Raw genomic sequence first — 21,517 nt, forward strand, 5'->3', positions numbered from 1 at the left:
TTCGATAGTTTTATTTTTGTGAATGCTGAGTTACTTATTCCATCACTTAATCAGCTTCAGTTCCTCTGTCCAACAGTAAATAAATTGCTCTTACAAACTGTGTATTCTAAATCAGATGTCAAAATGTATGCTTTTCCTTCACTTGTAATTTTCACTTTGCACGTTTAAGTTGCTCATTGATATGTAATTATATTATTGATATTAAAATTCAGTGGTATGTAGTTTTATTTAATGGTCATTTTCGCATATTCAAATGCAAGGTAAAATATGTCTTTCATGGAAAAAATTATAGTAGTATCCTAAAGCACTTCTAAAGTAAAAACATTTTGCGGTTGATCTTTACATTATGGTAACTTGACGATTTTTTGGCAAAAATTTGGTAACCAACTCTCCTACAGCAACCCTCTATTTTTTTTTCCCCGCCGCCATTTTGTCTTCACGAAGTAAAGACGTTTCTTTTCTTTTTATCTACTGAACACTTCTTCCAACAATCTACTAGCCGAATTACACTTACGCTAGAAATTTTATCTAACAAAACTGCTTAATCATGACAAATATTCACTGCAAAATTGGGAAAAAGTGCACAATACCATACTCCTTACGCGTTTTTCAAAATAACACATACACATAAACCATGTACACGCCAACTTATTTTTACTTAAAAAAACATCCCAGAATTGCACAAAAATGGCATTGCGCCACACTCTTCACTATATCCATGTACACTACTTTTTTCTCATAAATTAGAAAAATTTCACGAAAATACATGACAATTTTCTCAATCTTTAAACCTTGTAAAAAGAACATACATGAAATTACCTGATCGCGAAAAAGTATTTACCCTTTACAAATATGAACATTTCCACATATAAAATAAATAAAATATCCAAAAACTTTTACCTCTAAATCATTATACACGTCACCAATATTATAAATTACATTATACACGTCACCAACGAATTCATACCGCAAGCATTACAAATACTTAGTATCAAATATTTAAATTATTTTCCATGCATGTTTACTTCAACTTAAACGTATACCAAATTCCTACAAACATAAAATTCACAAAATGACTATCATTTAATTAAAATATCACTAAACCATGTACACATCGACTTATTTTTACTTAAAAAAACATCCCAGAATTGCACAAAAATGGCATTGCGCACACTCTTCACTATATCCATGTACACTGCTTTTTTCTCATAAATTAGAAAAATTTCACGAAAATACATGACAATTTTCTCAATCTTTAAACCCGGTAAAAAGAACATATATGAAATTACCTGATCGCAAAAAAGTATTTACCCTTTCCAAATATGAACATTTCCACATATAAAATAAATAAAATATCCAAAAACTTTTACCTCTTAAATCATCTATTATATTATAAACGTCACCAACGAATTCATACCGCAAGCATTACAAATACTTAGTGTCAGATATTTAAATTATTTCCATGCACGTTTACTTCAACTAAAACGTATACCAAATTCCTACAAACATAAAATTCACAAAATAACTATCATTTCATTAAAATATAATTAAATTCAAAAACACTACTTAAAATATAAATGAGCACATACATTAAATTAATAAAAATTACCTTACAATCCTAATTACTTTAAACTAAATCATTGCTAATAACAATTTTCCCAATAATACCAAATTCCTTTCCACCTTACATTTAGAACAATGCATAAAAATAAGATCCTCAAATAATTAAAAATACTAACGTACCTAATCTTCTTCAGAATCTTCATTACGTGGCGGATACACTTTTCTAATTCATTCAATAAAATTATTGAAAGATTTTTTCTGCGAATTTTTCCTCCATACTTCCTCTGCTAAATAAAAAGCAAACTTCTCTTTATCACAATACCTAAATACCCATTTCGAATTCACTTTAGTTAGGGCCATGGGATCCAAAAATTAACCAACACTGTTTCACACAACACAGAATAAAGCTAAATACAAAATTTCCAGATTTTTTCCCCAATTTCCCCCCTCTTCCGATTAAAGAACCATAATTCGTCCATTAATATCACATGACATATCCCATGATCTCTCATTTCCCTCACGCAAAATAATGCGTAATCGGAACTGAGTACTGCTCACATTATTAGTAAAGTCCCAGGTAGTAACCTTTATCGCCTCCAAAATGTCGCCAAACTACCAGTTACCATATTGTAAAGATCAACCCATTTTGCATATTTTTTTTTTAAAAGAAAGTACATTAACATGTGCAATACTTGGAGATGTTCTCGTAACAAGAGAATTATAAGTTATTGTAAATTTTGAACATTTAGTATATAGAAAAAAGAAAATATGATAACGTGTTTTACTTAGAGCTCTTTTCGTCATGAAATGATCGTTGTTAGGTCTTCCAAACATTTGAAGATGGTTTGCGTTGCTGATTTATTGATAATCTGATTCCAATTGCAAAATGAGGGCAAACCCACCTTCAGCTGAGTGGTAAAGTTACTGAACACTGATAGTTTGACCTGGGTTGTATTCAAAGCAAATGGGCTGACTGCATGGACTCATGGCTTGTCTCATGTAACATGGATAGGAGCCAGTCATCCCTTTCTTAGAGAGTTCTCGAATGCTTTGCCATAATCATATAAACCAAACTGGCCAAAATGAAGCATATAATAATAGGGAAGTTTATTTCTCCCTCCCCCCTTTTTTAACGGAATGGGAAACCTTAAATTTTCAGAGAATTTCCTCTTGAATTGGTAAAATACCATCTTGCATAATTCTATTAATGAAATCTTAATATCATTATATATATTCTTGTGATTATTTGCTGTTAGAAATGCAGTGTTGCTACTTAGGCATTGCGTTCTTATTATATTAGATATTAGATTATTATGTATATTTAGATTGGTGTTTGTGTGCTTTTGCACATATCTTCAGAGTATACTTGTGCATTAGATATGTAGCTTTTATCTGTGTATCAAAAGTTAATTTTGAAAAATGCTATATTAGAACGATTCAAGGATCTAAAGCAGTTGTAAACTATAACATGTTTCAAAACAAGATGTTAGAAAATTATTTCTTCAGTTTACACCGGTTATTTAAGTTTGCTGTTCTTTTTTAATTGTACTGTGTAGTTTTAATTCTGTATTATGTACAAATTGTAGGTAAGGAGATAATTTTTGATAGGTCACAAAATGTTTTGAAATGTCCCTCGTTTATTATATGCATTTGTAGGTCCTGTAGCGAAACAAAATTTGTAATTAATTAAATAGTTGTGCTTAATTTTGGATTACTTGTTTTCTGTGGTTTTCTTTTTATGTGCGATAAACTGCAGCTGTATTCATTTGAGTCATGACGGTGAAAAGTTTAGGAAACGCTACAGTAGCAGATAATTATATTTCTTCTATAAATTTGTGTTGCTATATATAGTCTGTAATACAGTCAAAAGTCGTTAATCCGGACTCGTTGGGACTTCGGTGATTAGGGATTATCGATTTTTACGAATTATCGATTTTTACGAATTATAGATCATCACTTTAAATCTGGTAAGATGGCATGCAGAAATTATAAAATTAAAAATATGAAACCGTAATTTATGAAATAAAGAACAATTATGATCTAAAGGGTATCAAAATTTACAAAAAAAAAAGCTTAATATTTATTTGTTTACTTTATTAAACATTTCTTTCAATGTAAGTTGTTTAAGTTGCTTCGTTTTATGTGATAATACTTTCTCTTTAATTCTATAAACAGACATACTTTCTTCTTCATTTACAAAGTTCTGTTGTTCAAGTCCTATAATTGCTGTGTCGAGAATACCGACTAATTTGTCAATCGAAATTTTTTCGTTTTCAGTCACCTCTGTGTCACTTTCTTCACTATCGGAAGCGAATTGTAATGACGAGGAATTTGATTTAAGTCATATCAAAGATGGAGTACATCGAGATGAAGTACTACATTTAGAGCACATTAAGGCAGTGATTTCTTATTTCTGTTTTGGGACGAACTTGTGAACAATTATGAGTAGATGATTAAGACGTCTGATGGTCTTAGATTCTAGGTTTAACCAGTACTAGAGTGACTTCACCTTACACATATCCAAATTTTGTTTGAGACTAGTCAAAAGGGTATATCCAGTAGATTTTTAAATTGATAAGTTTCTTGTGCTATGTGACATAAAAATCATGCCTTATCTGTTTTATCTAAAATGTCGGAAGCACTTCCGCAGAGAACCCGGTAAATGTAAACATCGCCAACTTTGGCGATAATAGTTCAAACCTGGTAACCCAGCAGATTTGTCCTATTCGAAGTTTGCAACCATTCCTCTTGCGTTCATTTTGTTGAATTATCACTGTCGTCGTTCGCATTTGCAGATTTATATTATTCTTCTCTTATTTATTATTTTTTCTGAATTTTTTAACAACGAATAGATAGAAATATTTTCGTAGATAGATGCCGGTTCTCGGTTCGGGATGAAAGGAAGAAAATACGGCGTGTGGAGTGAATAATAATTTGTAACACGGCTCTAAGAACCATGAGGTTTCCAACCTCTAAAATAATTTGTTTCCGTAGCCCTCTCAAAAATATGCATGTGCATTTTAAATAATTAAGTAATGCTTTTATTTTTATTATTGGTTATTGTCATCTAAAATTATGAGAATAAATCAATTTTTATGGTGTAAAATTTTAACAAGGTAATACATTGTTAATGCTTTTCTAACAATAGCCTTTCAGAGGATGGCAGGTGTGACATAAATAGATGATTAAATTGAAATAAAAAATATTATTGATTATCTAAGATGACAGAATAGTTTGATGCACCGCCATAGTCATCAAAATTAGCAAACCACTGCTGGTGTAAGGAATATAGGTACTTTTCCGTTTCGCCGGCGCAAATCCCGCCAAGCAGACTTTATTGGCGACAACATACATAAAAAATATTTTAAAAAAATGTTAGTTCTAAGAATTCCTTTTTTGAAGGCATAAACATTTTAATATCGCTTAAAATTTTATAAAAAGCCAATAAATAAAGACAATAAATTTGTAAAAAGACATTAATTTAAGAATTTACTATGCTTTCATGGTTCAACATCCTGATTCGCCGGTTCATATCACGAGACACCAAGCGATCTCATCTCACGTAAACTACTCTACAAAAATCTAATGCTCTCAGTAATTATCTACATTAATTTCAAATTAAATCTTAATTTGGAACACAAGTTTAAATGCAAGAAATATTTCAATTCGTACGAATAGCTTACTCAGAAATTATGTAAAACTGCAGTGCTTTACTTCGCTAATGCATTCTCGTTAGAATTGATGAATTTAACCCTTGACTTTACCTTTTCTATATTTTCGGCTTCGGGTTAAGCGCTGTGATTGCATCCTGATTGACTTAATTACCGAAAATGGCCTTAGACATAAAACTGAAATATCTGATAAAAATTCTATGTAATTATATGCCAGTATTGAAAGAAACAATCAATCTGATAAGAAAAAGCTGCGACTTGTTTTGAAAATGAGGCTTAAAAGTTTACCAGCGAGAATATTCCGTTTGGCATCGGTTGTACCATTATTGGCGACTTTATCGCTTGCACCGGCAAAACGGAAAAGTACCGGAGTATATTGTTTTCTGTGTTAAATGGAATTTAAGACAAATTTTTTTCTTTTATCACATTTAACCGGTTAATTTCAGTATATTAATACTAATTTATACTTTTTTAATGAATTTTGATTTCCGTTATAAATGCTTATATATTGTCTTATATTCTTTTCTCTGCTAACTTGAATTTAATACAAATTTATTTTCGTACATCACGTTTAACCGGTTAGTTTTACATCTACATGCTTATTATCTGTGAATTTTTACTACCATATGCTTAATATATTGTTTTGCCTGCTAACTTGAATTTACATGCACTAAAAATCACGTTTACAAAATATAACGTTTACGGCTCGGCTCATCGTCGCTGAACCGCGAGCTTGGCGAGTAAAAATGCAACGGGTTCTTTCCCGAAGCGCCAACGGGTTCTCTGCGGATGAAAACCCAAAATGTCTTATCTGATAATGGAATTCAGACCTGTAAGTACAGTAGCTGCTAAAATCCATATATTAATAATCAGCAACTGTGGAATGCTCTATTATTAAAGCATGTTACATAGCTAGTTATATTTGAACTCCAGAGAAATATTTCATGCTTCATTGTGGGGGGGGATCCAGTAGCTATATTATGTAATTAATTAACCATGAATAAATCCTTTAAAATTTTAATTTTATATTTTAATAATTGCTAGAATTTTAGCTATCCACCTTATATTAAATAGCAATAACTATATGATTAAGGGCCTTTAATAACAGGTTTAGTAATCTTTTTTAATGAAGGAATTGATATACAGTACAAAGTCTGTAATCCGGAGGTACATTATCCGGACCTCAAAGCCACAAACTTTACACATGCACGTAGAGAGTGCTTTACTCATGCGCGCGTTGAAAGTAAACAAATAAATATTAAGCTTTTTTTTTTGGTAAAATTTGATACCCTTTAGATCATAATTGCTCTTTATTTCATAAATTACAGTTTCATATTTTTAATTGTATAATTTCTGCATGCCATCTTACCAGATTTAAATTGAAGATCTATAATCCGGAATCGTCGAAGTCCCGACGAGTCCGGATTGCGGACTTTGTACTGTAGTACTCTTTTTTGGTATCCAAAAGTTATTCTTCTTTGGAATTCTCAAAGGAAAACTGTTCTGTATCTTTGTTTGAATGTCTCTTATTACTGATATCGGTTTCTTTCTCTTTTCTAGTTATTTTGTAAATACCCTATTTTGTATATAGTACTGTACATGATGAGTTCCGCCACATCACAGAGAGCAGGTAGAGCACCGAAAGATAAAAATAAACCACAACCATCCCATTCAACTACAAAAAGCACTTCTGAAGGGTCAAAGGCACCCGATGGCATTGTTTCAAAAATACAGGTAATTTCCCTATTATTGTCAGTTATTCTCATCATTATAATCTAAACAGCATTTTTAAGTAAGGAAGCTTATTTAGTAAATAACATTCTTCTTTGGTATTTTTGTTTTAAAAAATGAAATTAGATGTTATTTAGAATTAGATTGCAAATTTTCCTTTCTTTATAAATTTTTCATAATTTTAACCGAAACTGACGTTAACCTGAATGATCTATGGGATTTTGCATAATCCACTATAAATGGCAAATCGCTTTTGAAATTGTTGCCACTAAATACTGGAGCCCTGTATTATTTTTAAAGAAATTAAATAATGAAGTATGCATGTGTGTACGCATGTTCCTGGCACTGTGTAAAAACGACAGTACCTAGACCATCCAATTTTGAATACTGTTGTTCTGCTCTCAAACATGTGCACCTGTTTGAAATTTAAATTTCATATTTTGTAAAACTTTGATGAAATCTTGACTAACAACTCAATGATTTGAAAGCAAGCAGTGGCAACACTGTATAAAATAAAACATGTTTATCCTTAGTGTGTGAGACTGTCTGACTGTCTGTTTTTTAATATTTTATGATTTTCCTATTAAACTGAATTTTATATGATGTAAGTGTGAAGAACGTGATATGTAAAGGTTAATAATAAAAAGCAAGAAGAGTTTTGCACTAAGAAAACTGAATCTTTGATGTGATGAACTGAGGAAAGACTGAAAAAAAAAATGTATGTCAACACTTAACACTACATCGGGAATTCTAAACTTGTACTGTTGAATTGTATATGTCGTAAGTGCAAAGAAAATGATGCCTGATAATAAAGCTAAAAAGACAAAAAAAAGGGGTTAGCAGAAGTGAGTGCAACAGCAGACTGGTAGACTACAAACTTAGCGAGAGCTTAAAAAAAACCTTATTAAACCCTTTTGGCCTGCTGTTAAAATCTAAAACACTTCAAATTTTCCTATTTTTTGAATGATACTATTTTAGTTTTCTTGATTTTACTTGAAAAATTTAATTTTGTCAAGTTTTGCAATTTTTTTTAAAGGCACCAAAATTTGCTGCATTGGTAAAATGTCTTCAAACTTATATTTAAAGGGCATTTGACAGGCATTTAAATTCATCCTGTTTATTTAATTAAAACTTTCTTTTTTGAAATATGAATTTTATTTTACATCTACAAACATTTGAACACTTTCTCAACATTTTGGAAATTTCTTGATTCTGAAAGAAAATAAACGATAAATGTTTTTTTTAGCAAAAACAAAAAGATATATAATTATGATTGATGTATATGAAGTCACCAATGTTTACTTTTTAAATTGCTACAGTGTTTACAGTTTAAAAAAGTAAAAGAAAGCATTTGAAAATTTGCAACGAGAATACAAATTCTAAAGATGTAACGGTTGTTTTTGTTTTTATTATTTTTTATTTACTATGGAGTTGAAAATTTGGGATTTGGCTAATGATGAAACATCTTGCATACAATTTCCTCATGACATTTTTCAGTTTCTTCAAGGAGTCTTTCACTCTGGAAGAAACTGCACAAAAAACCATAAAATTAAAAAAGAAAATAAATGAGTGTTAATAATTATACTTACAAATTTAAATAAAGCTGATACTGTTCTGATATTGGGACTGGAGTTGTTGCCAGATGTTCTTCTAAACTCACCAAGAGATTGATTTATATGAAGTCACCAATGTTTACTTTTAAAATTGCTACGGTGTTTATATTTTAAAAAAGTAAAAGAATGCATTTGAAAATTTGCAACGAGAATACAAATTCTAAAGATGTAATGGTCGTTTTTATTTTTATTATTATTTTACTTTCTATGGAGTTGAAAATTTGGAACTTGGCTAATGACTAAACATCTTCCATACAATTTCCTGAGAACATTTTAAAAATTTCTTCAAGTAATCTTTCACTCTGGAAGAAACTGCACAAAAAGCCATAAAATAAAGTTCTGTTTCAGTTCGAAAGAACACTGGAATGGAGATCCAGATTTGAACATTTCTGCGTTAACTATAATTTTTTCGATCCCTGATACTAGTTATCGTATTCAAACTTTTAAAAGTATGGGACAGTGCAAAACAGACTTCAATGCGGCACTGGCGTAACTAATTAGATTCTTATTTAAGTTAATTTGGCGGCAGCAGCGTCTTAAAACGCAAATCTTTTATCACATTTTAAGTGATATTCGCAGTTTTATGCCTGCGCATTAATCTTAATTTGCTAAATGCTCTAACTGATTTCCCACCTTTGCTTCTAATTTCCTTAATTTACATTAAAGATTTCTAATTGTATGAATATCTGTTATGTTATTTTTTCCCTTGGATTTTTCTTCAACTATGTATCTTAAATATTTTGGTGATTATTTTTATGCTTGGAAAATTTTGCCAGGTTGTCAGCTTTTCGCAGTATCTGAATCCGATCCTGATAACAGAACAGTACCTAAAGCTTTTTATGTAATATTAAATTTTAAAATTGCTTTTTTTTAATGACCTTTTTTGCATAAAAACTGATTTAAATGTCATTTATTCTTTTTTGCTTTCATTTCATTTTAAAGCCTACTGCTGAACAGTTGCGAATAGCACAGATTATCAATGATGCCAACAAATCTGATTACCCGGATCTGAAAGATAAAGTGGAAAAAGTAAGTGTTAATCATGTTATTAATTTTTTTTGTGTGATATATCAGCTTTTAATTACATGTAATTTCAGACTGCACTGGTATAAGAAGTTGAAAAACTAATCTTGTAGGAAAGAAACTGAGAAACAGATACTTACTTTTTGTTTGCCCATAATTTGTAATATATCAGTCTAATTTAGTTTTGTGATGGATTTGGAATGTTTCTAGTTTTCTGCATATCATTATTATGTATTTGCATTATTTTCGACATCAGGTTTTTGCTAATGAAAATATTTAAGCTGTTCATTATTCTTGCATTATTAGAGAGTAAATACAGAGGCTTTTTGCACATTTTTTAAACAATTTTGGTAAGCGTTAATAAAAAATCGTTTACTGCAAAAGAAGTAATTGCAATTGTACTATGTTTTTAAAAGTCAAAATTGTCATCTGTGGCTTGAAAGTTTTGTTTTTATTTAAAATGGCGAATTTAACAAAGCAGTGATTCGAAGGCTACATTTACGCTCTTTCCGAAGAGAAATATGCATACTCCGTTATCCAAAACCAATGTGAGAGTCATGGTTTTGTGACATCTAAAGCGTCGATAGGTAATATCATCAACAAGAAAGGAAAAAATCAAATTGGAGCCTCAAGCGGGACAAAAATTCCAAGCAAGTATCTAAGGAAAAAACGGACATCTTCGACTATTGCAAAGGTACATTGTTTAATGTAAAAGAAAATCCCCCCAGTCAGAGGACAGTTGCAAAATCATTAAAATGCACGGTGTCCACTGTAAACAAAATGATAAACGTTGATTTAAATCTTAAGAAAGCGAAAAAACGCAATGTGCATCGTCTTCTTCCAAAGCATATCGCTCAACGCAGGACACACTGCAGAATTCTATATGAGAAACACTTATCCAAAGAAAAATGGAAAACGATTGTCACAATAGATGAAGCATGGGTGTATTTAAATGATTGTAAAAAAAAAGAGCCATTTATTATCATAAAAGGGAAGAAAAAAATTTAAGTACGTGGTTCAAAGAATCGAAAGAAAGTTTTTCTAAGAGATTCGTGATTGTTGCTGGTTTTTCTTATACTGGCAAGTTAAAAATAAAGAGAGTGCAAAAAAATGTCAAGATTAACTCCAAATATTATCAGGAACATATTTTATCGCCAATTTTTCTGAATGAAATACCATCGCTTTAACCACAGTGCCATCAATCTGTGAGACTCCATCAGGACAAAGCTAGCACTCACACATCAAAATTCACTGTAAATTTCCTAAAAGAAATGGAACAAAAAACTGGTATCAAGGCCATAACCTTCACTGATATCCCTACTAAATCTTCTGTTGTGTCACCTATGGATTTTTGTGCTTTCGGACTTTTAAAAACTGCATTATACAAACGTTGTCCCAAAATCCTAACAGGACTCCGGAAAGCTGTTTGAGAGGAATGGGATAGAATACCTCTGCCACTTCAAAAGGCATTATTATCCTGGAAATTGTGATGTTGAAAGATAGTTCATAATAAGGGATGTCAAATAGAGCATTTAAAACACAAGAATTTTAAGTAATTTAGTTTTGTAAATACAATATACATCATCTAAAAAATGTGTGAACAGCCTCTGTATAAGTGAAAATGCAAAGTTTAAAAGAGTCTGCATTTTAATCCCTCAGTGTTATGGACGGAAAATTCAGTACAGAAGGATGGTTTTTCATTTCACAACAAAAATTTGTGGCAGATTTTAATGTATTCAGTTTCGGGTTAGATGTACATTAGAAGAAAAGGGATCAAGGTACAAAGTGAGAAAGTCATTTTTTAATTATAATCAAGACAGTACCATTTATTCATGACATTGTGAGGAACTTTGAAATTTCGGAGCTAAACTCAAAATGCTGGGAGGGTTAAAAAACTCTTTGATTTTCAATAATTTTCTGGCTTCTTTTCGCAAGGGATTTTGCAAACAAAGGTAATCTGTTACTTTTTAAATACTCTTCTGCCATATATATCCTGAGGAATGTTTTTAAGTATTTCTTGAAAGCCTTGCAATACCTGGATTCAACTGCTGATTAAATTTTTATTCTAGAAGTAATTTTTGGGTGCTTCTTGCATACCATCTTTCATTTTACTATGATGCATGGTAGGGAATTAGTTTCTCAGATGTTTTAATCTTAGCATTTATATATAATGCTTCAATAAATTTTTTAAATTATATGAAAAGGAGGATTTTTTTTTTTCTTAATCTAAAGACATTTGGTGCGACAAGTAGAGGAAAATTTGGTTAACGTTTGTCTCTTATATTACTTTACAGACTCTCAAATCTGGCATAAATGGACATGCAGAGCATCAGATAAGCAAATGTGTTGTATAATAGGGAAGTGTTAAGAAAAAGTCTATTTAAACATCAAAATGCGGTGTAGTTTTACACACTGTTGTCCTAATAATTGTGTTTTACAACAAAACAGGAAAAATTAAGTGAAAATGTGAACTTACAGTCACAGAATTGACTGAAGTTAAATAAGTATGTACAGTAATTCAAAATTTCTGTCCTGTGATAATTGAAAGAAAGTTTTGTTCCTAGGTTGCTTTCTTTACAAATGTTGGTTTTTCACTGCCATTTCTTGCTGTCTGTATAGCATCATTATGTTGATTCCTGTTGCTTCTTGTTGCTCAGTATCTTTAATTGCAGTTTCTAGACCCTTAACTGTATTGTGAAATTCTACAAGGATTAATAGTTGGATCTTGATCTTCAGTTTTGTTTTTATCGTAGTTGATAAGAGTGATAATTTCACCTTTAGTTTTTTTTTTATACTGATCATCATCTTTCATTCAGTTTTTGGTTTCTTGCAAAGATCTAGTGATACTTTGCGTTAAAGGTACAGTGGTTTTATCAGTTTCATCTATGTTTTCCGTTCTTGTATTTTTATCATCGCCTAGCGGCTTCTTCAATTATTAAGCATTTGTAGGCCTCCATGTAACCCAATGAGCGACATCCTTTACATTGCTACTTTTCAATTTTTTATCACATCTTCTCCTTCACTTTCTTCATTCTCTGTGGATAGTAACTTCCTGCAATACTTCCTTTTTATTTTTTCCAAAACATTCTTATCCATATGTTGGCATATAGCAGAAACATCACCTTTTACGAATACGTCTTGGAACTTCTCTGCATCAGAATATTTTATAGCATTATGTAGCAACAAAACAACTTTATGGGTAAATTAATGTATTAGCGTATGTGCTGGGCAAGTGGTCAGCTTGTTGCAGGACCTCCTGTGTTTAGTCCCCAAGCAAACTTGGTACTCATTTTATCGACCTATTCAAAGGGTGAAAGGTTCAACGTTGCCCGGGATCGAACCCCGAACCTGTGGTGCAGTTGTGCGATGCGCTAGCCACTTTGCCACTGGGTGAGCTTTATTGTAAAATAGGCTCTGACATAAGGACACCCTCTATCTCTGAACTGTGTAAACCAAATATGCTAAGATTCACTAACTTTTTTATAATTTTTCTTTGCTTTAATACAGTCTGTAACTCTTGATGCACACCATTTTTCTATTTGTGTTCGTTTTACTGTTACCTGCTCAATGCCAAAGTTGTCTGCAGTTTCTCTCGTCTTTCATTATCTTGATTGCCTTAAATTTTTGTTCCATCAGTATAACTTTGTTTCTTTTCATCATCATTCTTATGCTACTTATGCAAATTTCAGCTTTTAAACACTTCAACAATGTTTGTCAAATCATACACTTGACACACAGATGCATGAACAGTATCAGACGATAAACCATTTCGCATACAATGATAGCTGCACTGCACTGAATGACATAAGATTGGATGATCAAGACATGCGATAGAGTCAGGAGCAACGAAACAAAAAATACTACATTCCACAATTTGCAGATCTTATTGCCATTTGATGCCTGTTTTATTTTTTGGTGGTATGTCAGATAATACAGAATGTCATATAAGCCAGAGTCTGTTATTGATTTCAAGTGGCTGAACAAATCTGATAAAAGTGTAAGAATTTATTGTATACGCTATTTGTAATATGTTAGAAGTTTTCATGAAATATGATTGACAAGTTTTTTAGAGGTTTAAAATTGACAAGTGTTTTTACTTCCTTGTACGAAGTAAAAAGGAAGTATTGTAATCGCAAAAAGTTTCAGGCAGCATATTTCAACGAAAATATCCATTTTGACCGCCATCGAATGCAATTTAACTATGTTTTTGCGTGATATCTGTACGTAAGGACAGAATAAAATACTCTTTTCCTTCCCTCCAAAAAATATATATATATAAAAATGCTTTAAAATTAATTCTGAAGAGAATTTTTCATGGCGTACGTACGTATCTCGCATAACTCAAAAACGAGTAGCCTCAGAACATTGAAATTTTGTATACAGGACTGCTATAACATGTAGATGTGCACCTCGTATTTTGGTTGCAATCGGCCGCACCATACGTATGTAAAAATATATATATATATATCCACTCTATTACCCGGCTCAGTGATCTCAGTTTCTTTACTCTTATATGTTTGTAAATCATACATTTTTTGCTTTAAAAATGATTGAATTACGTTGTTTTTATCTTCTGGTTAAGGATTTTATGCCTTTAGTAAATCTGTGTGCAATATTTTTAGAATTATCAGCAATTTTAAAGTTGTTTAATTGCCGCTAAGCCTGTTTTTAATGGCGGCCATTGATGTTTACATTTGAAACAGGAGACTAGTGGATTTGTTGCCAATCCAGAGAAATTTAGCTTCGCAACAACAAAGATAACACATTCATTTATTATTGCCAATTAAATCATGCTTAATTCTTTCTGGAATTTTTTCGAGGAAATAAGCGTTTGAGATTTACTTCGTAATTTTTAATATAGATATTTTGAGTTTTTATGTATTTTTGCCTTCTCGCGAAGTGAGAACTGAATTAATTAAATAAGAAATACTCAATTGTCTGTGAAAAACTGTTTCTTTTGTTTGCTTAATCTCTTTCATACATAGTTCTAGCTTTATTATAGTATTTGAATAGAACATGTGGCAACGATTAGATAATTTTTTAAATGATATACATTTTGTGCATTCTGAGTTATAATATGAACGAAATATAATACTGTTAAGTAAACCTAGCGCCAGAGTGTCGCTACGGTAAACAAAGTGAATTTTAAAGAATGCATTTATTCTATTGTGGTTTATGCGCTGTCGACGAAGTAGGTTTAATTCTATCTAATAAGTTTAAATAAAATGCAAGAAAAAATGCGTATAATTTAATATTCCTTACAAGGAAGTCGTGGTGTACACATCAGATTTTTTTACTTTTAGGTTTAAAATCATTTTGTATGTTTCATTAGACTATTTTGTTTTTGAAATTATATTCAGTGTTATGTCACATGTAATTATTTCATTATAATAAATGTATTTATTTGTGTCTTAGTTATACTCATTGTTTCATTGTGTCTTAGTTATACTCATGAGATTTTTGCTTGAAGGGTATTCTTGAAGCAAATTCAGTTTTAAATAGTGTATTTGTAGCTCATTTTATTGTTTTAACAACTTAAGTGCTGTGTAATTTTATATTTATTGATTTCATTTGCCATCTAATAATTTTATTATATATTTGGAAATGTTGAAATTAAAGTTAAAACTATATTTTTAGATAATAGAAATAACAGGAAGGACATCTGATGCAGCCCTTGTAGCTCTTCATGACTGTGACAATGACTCCAATAGAGCTGCAATTATGTTGTTAGAAGGGAATCAAGATGAGGTAATTTTAAATATCTAAAGCAAATTTCTTAGATGTGTACCATGTGTATTTAATTAATTACATTCATTTATAACAAAATTGTGTGGGATTTCGTGTTCATAATTATTCTTATATTTCTTTTACTTTCTGGTCTTTTGCCTAGCAAAAATAAGATATAAAATCTGCTAATTTTACTGTTTTTTTTAAATTGTATATTTTTAATATTTTGATACAGCTGTGTGCTTCATAGCACTTTAATGGCGTGTATATGGAACCGTTGTGGTCTTGAAGTAATGACAGATAGGCCAGAAAAGCCATATTTTAAACACCTTTTCTTTAAGAATGCACAATTTGGTTACATATATGTTAACACAACCGCCTTAATGCGATCTGGTGTTTTTTGTTGCTGATGAAAAGCTGCAAATTACTTAATGCAAGTTGATAATTTTCAAAACTTTTTTTAAAAACAGTCCCAGCTATCAATATTTATCGTAAGTCAGCAAACATTATCATCATATCAAAAGAAAACACACTTTAAAAATACAAAATGTTATTGTTAAATAAAGATTATATGATACATCAGAAAAATAAAGCATATTCTTCATGAAATCCTTTTGTAATTTTTTGGCACTGCTCTTCACCCCATGTACAAAGTGAAAGTGATCTGTTTTCACTTATAAAAGAATATCGGAGATTCACACAAACTTGGTATTTCACAGCAGTTATTTACCGAACGCATCACATCATTGTTCCCTTTCGTGATTTAGTGGCAAAATACTACATTCCCAGAAATTTTACCATACTTTCTGCTGTTTGCTAGCAGATTTCTCAAGCAATATTTTAAAATTGAGTTTCAGCAAAAAAAAAAAAAAAAAAAAAAAAAAACATAATGCCTTAATCTATAAAAACCAGTGTAACTTGGAATTAAAAAAAAAGAATAGCGTACGAAAATGACAGTGTTACTTGACTGTTATGAGCGTAGCTGCCCAAAGAATGGTTATCACATTCTGAAAAATCTGGCAACGTCCATTAAGGTGTTTGCGATCAAAATTTGTTTTGTAGATTGGTGTCTTTTATAAAGTTACGGAAAATAAGTCTTTTTAAGTATTCATTTTTGCCTCGCATTTTTGATGTGATTTCTTCAAAAATAGTTTTTAAGGAGTTTATTTCAGCTAAATGTGTGAAAATAATTTAAAATATGATCAAATCTATGTCCCCCCCCCCAAAAAAATATATTTGTAGCTTAAAAACATACTTAGAAATTAGCTTGCCTTGAAAATTGCTTTACAGTTCCTAACATGCAATCGTTTGAGGGGTAATTCCCCCCCCTAGTAATGGGATTCTGAATCATGAGTATATTAAAATGAAATATTTGCTTTCTGCCTTTGTAGTTATAAGAGCTATTTATTGTTTGAACTTACTTTCAGTTTACTGAATACTATATTGGAAAGTGTATTTTTTTATTATTATTATTTTGCAGTAAATAAATTAAGATAGAATAGTAGGTATCTCATAGCAGGTGACCTATTCTGTATTTGCCTTTAAATCACATGATTCGCTAACAGCAGTAATCACTGGACAAATTTTGTTGATCTGGTATGCTGCCAACATTCGGACAGTAGAGTGTCTCTGGGGTCATCTTAAACAAATAATTATATGGAATATAAGAAAACAACATCTGCAGTGCTGCTCCATTAGCATGATGAGAGACATCAGGACAGTATTTGCATGAATGAAAAATAGGCATAGCTATTAGTGTTGTTTTTATATCTAATTAATAGTGGTAATGGCACATGTGAAATAGGACTGCCAAATAAGAAAGCTTGTATTTCATTTTTTAATGCGTTTGAAGTACATTGACGGACATCAAGGAATGTGATAGGTCCTCTTCAAGATCATATCATTGCATTTTTCTGGTAATATAATAGACATAAGCATGTATAATTCCTTTGTATTTACATATGTAGTGCTGCTTTTTGTATCGTTTATAAAAAGGCAGTGTTATCAGTTTCTTTGGTTTTAGTCATGGTTCACAGGCAGTAGGTAATCTGTTTCGAGAAAACCAAATAGTTTTTTTACCTCAGAATTTAAGTTCTTTAATTTCATATCTTTTGAGCAAACTGTGCATTTGAGATTTTTAAATTATTTGAAATGTAACCGAAAAGCACATGTTTAAACTTTGTGTTGCAAATCTAGAATATTGTAAATTATTGAACGCTTTGCATACTTAAGCTGTAAGTTCCTAAGATTTCACTGTCTTACGTTTAACACATTTGCTTTCTTTTTTATATAAATGAACTTCTAAGAGGTCAATTTCTTTCTTATTAAAGGTATTTTTGTGATGATTTTGAACAAAGGAATTTAAAAGTTATCAGACAAATTTTAAAACTATAAAAATAGCCCCAAATAAATTAAAGATTTTAAAATATTGTTGATGACTGTTTAGTACAATGCTTGTTAAAAATAATTAGGTAAAAACCAGCAAATAAAAATTATTTGTTTTTCCCGTATAAAATAATTTAACATTCCATTGAAATCAAAATGTTTGTAAGATTTCAGTATTACAATATATTACGTAAGAAAGTTGGACTGCAGAAAGCATATAATTAATTTTTATGGTTTTAATCTGTGAACTGCATAATGATACGAAACTTGCATTAAAATTTTTTTATGCAAAGTATTTCTAAGATTTTTGTTATTTTGTTTATTAGGGTAAGTGGGAAACATCTGGAAAAAAGAAGAAAAACAGGCAAGCACAAAAGAAAGCACCTGAAGTGAATGGCCATGAACCAGCTTCTGCTGAGAAAGAAGAGAAAGAACCCGTTGAAAATACCAACAGGAGAAGAGAACCTAAACAGAGAGAAGGCTACCGATACCGCGGTCCTCCTCGTATGAATCGTGGAGGCAATCAAGGACGTAACTGTAAGTCAGTTTTCATAATTTATTTCATTTATTTATAGTTACCTAGCACTGGTTGCATTAGCAGATGCAGTTGAAATGAATTGCATTTGAAGAAAATGCTTTAACTATGATGAAAACAGGGTTCGTAGCGGTCCTTACAAGTGCTTATAAGTCCTTATATTTGAAAATAAAATATAAAGGCCCTTATAGGTGCTTACTTTTTCTTTAAAGCCCTTTTTTTTTATTTTTAGTGCTTTTTTTTAATGAATGCGCATTTTTTCCCTGTACCAAAACCGAAACTATACAAACAACTTTTATTCCTTATATGCAGTGTCAGATGGTGAATCATACTCCCGGAAATTGCTTTCCCCCCTTTCTCTGCATTAACGTAACCTATGGTGTGCGCAAGAGTACAGACAGGTGCACGTTGTTCTATTGATCAAAGAATTGCGAAAACGGTAGAAAATTCCAGTACATTCGGTATTCTTTTCCTCCCACCCAAATACTACACACGTTTGAATTTCTATCAAGATTTTAATAATTTGCATTCTCGTTCCGCGTGGTCAGTTCATATTCGTGTTTATTATGATCGTTATGCTTATATTATGAGCATATGAATGAATATTTATAATAATATACACTCTTGTCCATAAATTAAGGATAATGCAAAATCAGGCAAAGGAAGAGTTAGAAGTAAAACAAATTTGACTTATTTGTAAAGCTTATTTATTAAACAAAAGGTAAAGAGCAAAAAAAGATGCTATATGTTTGATATTATTAAAAAAATTAGCGATTTCTTCTCCCTGGAGCAAATTACAAAAAAAAAAAAACCTATTTACAAAAAACCAATATTACATGGTTGGTATGATTGTTAATACAGTGTATGTCTCCCAGACGATGCAATACAGTCTGTACAACGCCTACGCGTGCTGAGTATCAAATTATCGATCTGATCTTCGGGGACATTACACCACTGGAAAAGTAATGCTCTCCGAAGTTCCGGTAGACATGTAAGAAGAGGTTGACGGGCTGCAACTCGTCGGCCAAGCATGTCCCACACGTGCTCTACTGGATTCAAGTCCGGTGAGAATGCTGGCCAGTCCATACGGGTGATATTCTCCGATTGAAATCATTCGCTTACGATGTTTGCACAGTGAGGACGGGCGTTGTCATCCATAAACACAAGTTGTGTGTCCGTGGCGCCCCGAAACAAATTTACATGTTGTTCCAGAATGACGTCCCAAAACAAATGTACATGTTGTTCCAGAATGACGTCCCGATAGATTTGGCTTGTCATGGTTCCACTTTGAACATGCAGGTCAGTTCTGGAACCCAGAATAATTCCACCCCAAACGAGCACTTCTGCACCACCGTAACGGTGTTGTTCAATGATGTTTTCTTGGTGGTAACAGGTACCTGGAAGCTCTCCACATGAAAGTCCTGCGAGAATCAGACTGCAAGCTAAACCTGGACTCGTCGGAAAACATCACACAAGTCCACTGTTGTGGTGTCCACAATGCATGCTCTCTACTCCAGGCTAACCGCAGACGATAGTGAGTTGCAGTAAGTGGAATGCATCTGACAGTTCTACGAGCATATAGACCAGTCTGCCCTAAGCGTCTGTACACGGTCTGCCTTGAAATTGTCGTACCAGTGGCTGAAGAGAGCTGACAAGACTGGTCTGAGGCTGTGCTCCACCTGTTTCCTTTGGCAGTAACTGCCAAACACCAGTCCTCTTTCGGCATTGTAGGCCCACCAGTGGCCGAGCGGTAAAGTCGCTGAATGCTGGTAGTTCGGTCCGAGGTTCGAATCCTGCGAACGGGCTGGCTGCATGGGTGTTTTCGTGGTTTTCCCCATGTGTAACGTGTATACAAGCCAGTTTCCCTTAGAAAGTCCTCCACGAAGGCATTCCTCCCTTTAGGCAAATAGCCCTAGTGTGCTTTGCCATAATTAAAATACACCATTCGGCGTTGTAACTCTGGGGTGACCTGTGCTGTAACGTCTACTCACATTACCATCATCTTGGAATCATTGCCAAAGCCTGGAGATGAAACTCTGGGTAATTCTAAGTTCGTTTGATACTTCCAATTGGGTATGCCCACATTCCAGACGGCCGATAATTCTACCACGTAAAAAATCATCCAAATGCGTTGTTTGTGTCATAACTATTCGGTTGTTGCACTGAAATGCTTATAAAGCGCCTGCGAACAATTTTACTTCTTTGCCTGTATTCCTTATATATCATTCTCTTATACTCTCATCATTAAGACGTACCATCGGTGTCATCTGGTTACTTCCTGAAATTTGCATATGATTTTTAAAGATGTGTATAGTGATTTTACAGGTGATATAATTATTTTAGAGTTTGATTTCCGCGTGAGTCCGAATTATTCTTAATTTATGGACATGAGTGTAGTTGCAGTAACTGAAGTATAGATAAAACATCTGCAGTGTGCCAAAAATGGGTGTGTTTTTACACAGATTAGCTTTCTAAGGAATAATATTCGGAATGGCTTAAATAAAAGGAAAGTAATCGAATAGTCAAAATAATATTTTTTTTTTTTTTTTTTTTTTTTTTTGGGCCAATACATTGGTACAGTACGGAGGTTGGGAGGTTCTCCCCTTTCTCCGCTAAATGTCTAATATTGAAACAGCGATCTTTTTTTTTTTTTTTTTTTTTTTTTTTTGTCACTGTCCAATCTGGATTGAATAGGACTAAAAGTTTTTGCAGTCTATCCAGCCTAAGTGAAGATTCATTCTATTCTGGAAATTTACCACAGTCTGTTGAAAATTAGAATCAGAAACACCCCAGATTAGCAAGTCTCTTTCTTTTCCTTTATTTAGTTCTTTATTCTCCGAATACTGGCAGCTGTTGATTCCGATTGCGTAATATCGCATGTGGAAGAATTACACCACACGTATTGCGCAATAACGTTTGCAGTATTTTGCAGAGATAATTAATTTTGATGTTGAGTCCGAGATTTGTTTATGAACACTTAAAAGAGTTTTACTGTGCTTTCTAAGCCGAATATTTCTCAGTTCCGTCGGTCTATTTTTATATGATGCACATATCGAAATGTCAAAATCATTTATTTAGCCGAGAAATCTAAAGAACGGCTACAATCTCCCCCCACTCCTCTTTTTCCAGTTACTATCCGGAACATTCGGCAATTTCCGAGTATGCGGGTTAGTTAAGCTTTTACTGTTAAAGGATGACAGCATGAAGCAATTTCCTGTCTTCTGATTTCAGAAATGTCCTCTTTTTTACTTAATTTACTTTGCTTGGAA

The 21,517-nt window shown here is 32.2% G+C and overlaps 1 protein-coding gene across 5 annotated transcripts in view; it reads left to right on the forward strand.

Annotated features, from left to right (window-relative positions):
* The window catches only part of LOC118193293 (ubiquitin-associated protein 2-like), an 89,769-nt gene that overhangs the window by 4,954 nt on the left and 63,298 nt on the right, over positions 1–21,517 (forward strand). For 4 of the 5 annotated variants that reach the window (XM_035364350.2, XM_035364353.2, XM_035364352.2 and 1 more), the window contains exons 2-5: positions 6,795–6,968; positions 9,521–9,607; positions 15,239–15,349; positions 18,040–18,250. In XM_035364350.2, the coding sequence (XP_035220241.1) occupies positions 6,834–6,968; positions 9,521–9,607; positions 15,239–15,349; positions 18,040–18,250 (544 nt within the window). In that variant the 5' untranslated portion in view covers positions 6,795–6,833. The remainder of the gene's footprint in view (positions 1–6,794; positions 6,969–9,520; positions 9,608–15,238; positions 15,350–18,039; positions 18,251–21,517) is intronic. The other variant, XM_035364349.2, reaches the window with a different exon arrangement.

The sequence above is a fragment of the Stegodyphus dumicola genome, chromosome 4 (assembly GCF_044657685.1).
Source record: "Stegodyphus dumicola isolate Sdum_Otavi_A_Nest chromosome 4, ASM4465768v1".
Classification (NCBI taxonomy): Eukaryota; Metazoa; Arthropoda; class Arachnida; order Araneae; family Eresidae; genus Stegodyphus; species Stegodyphus dumicola.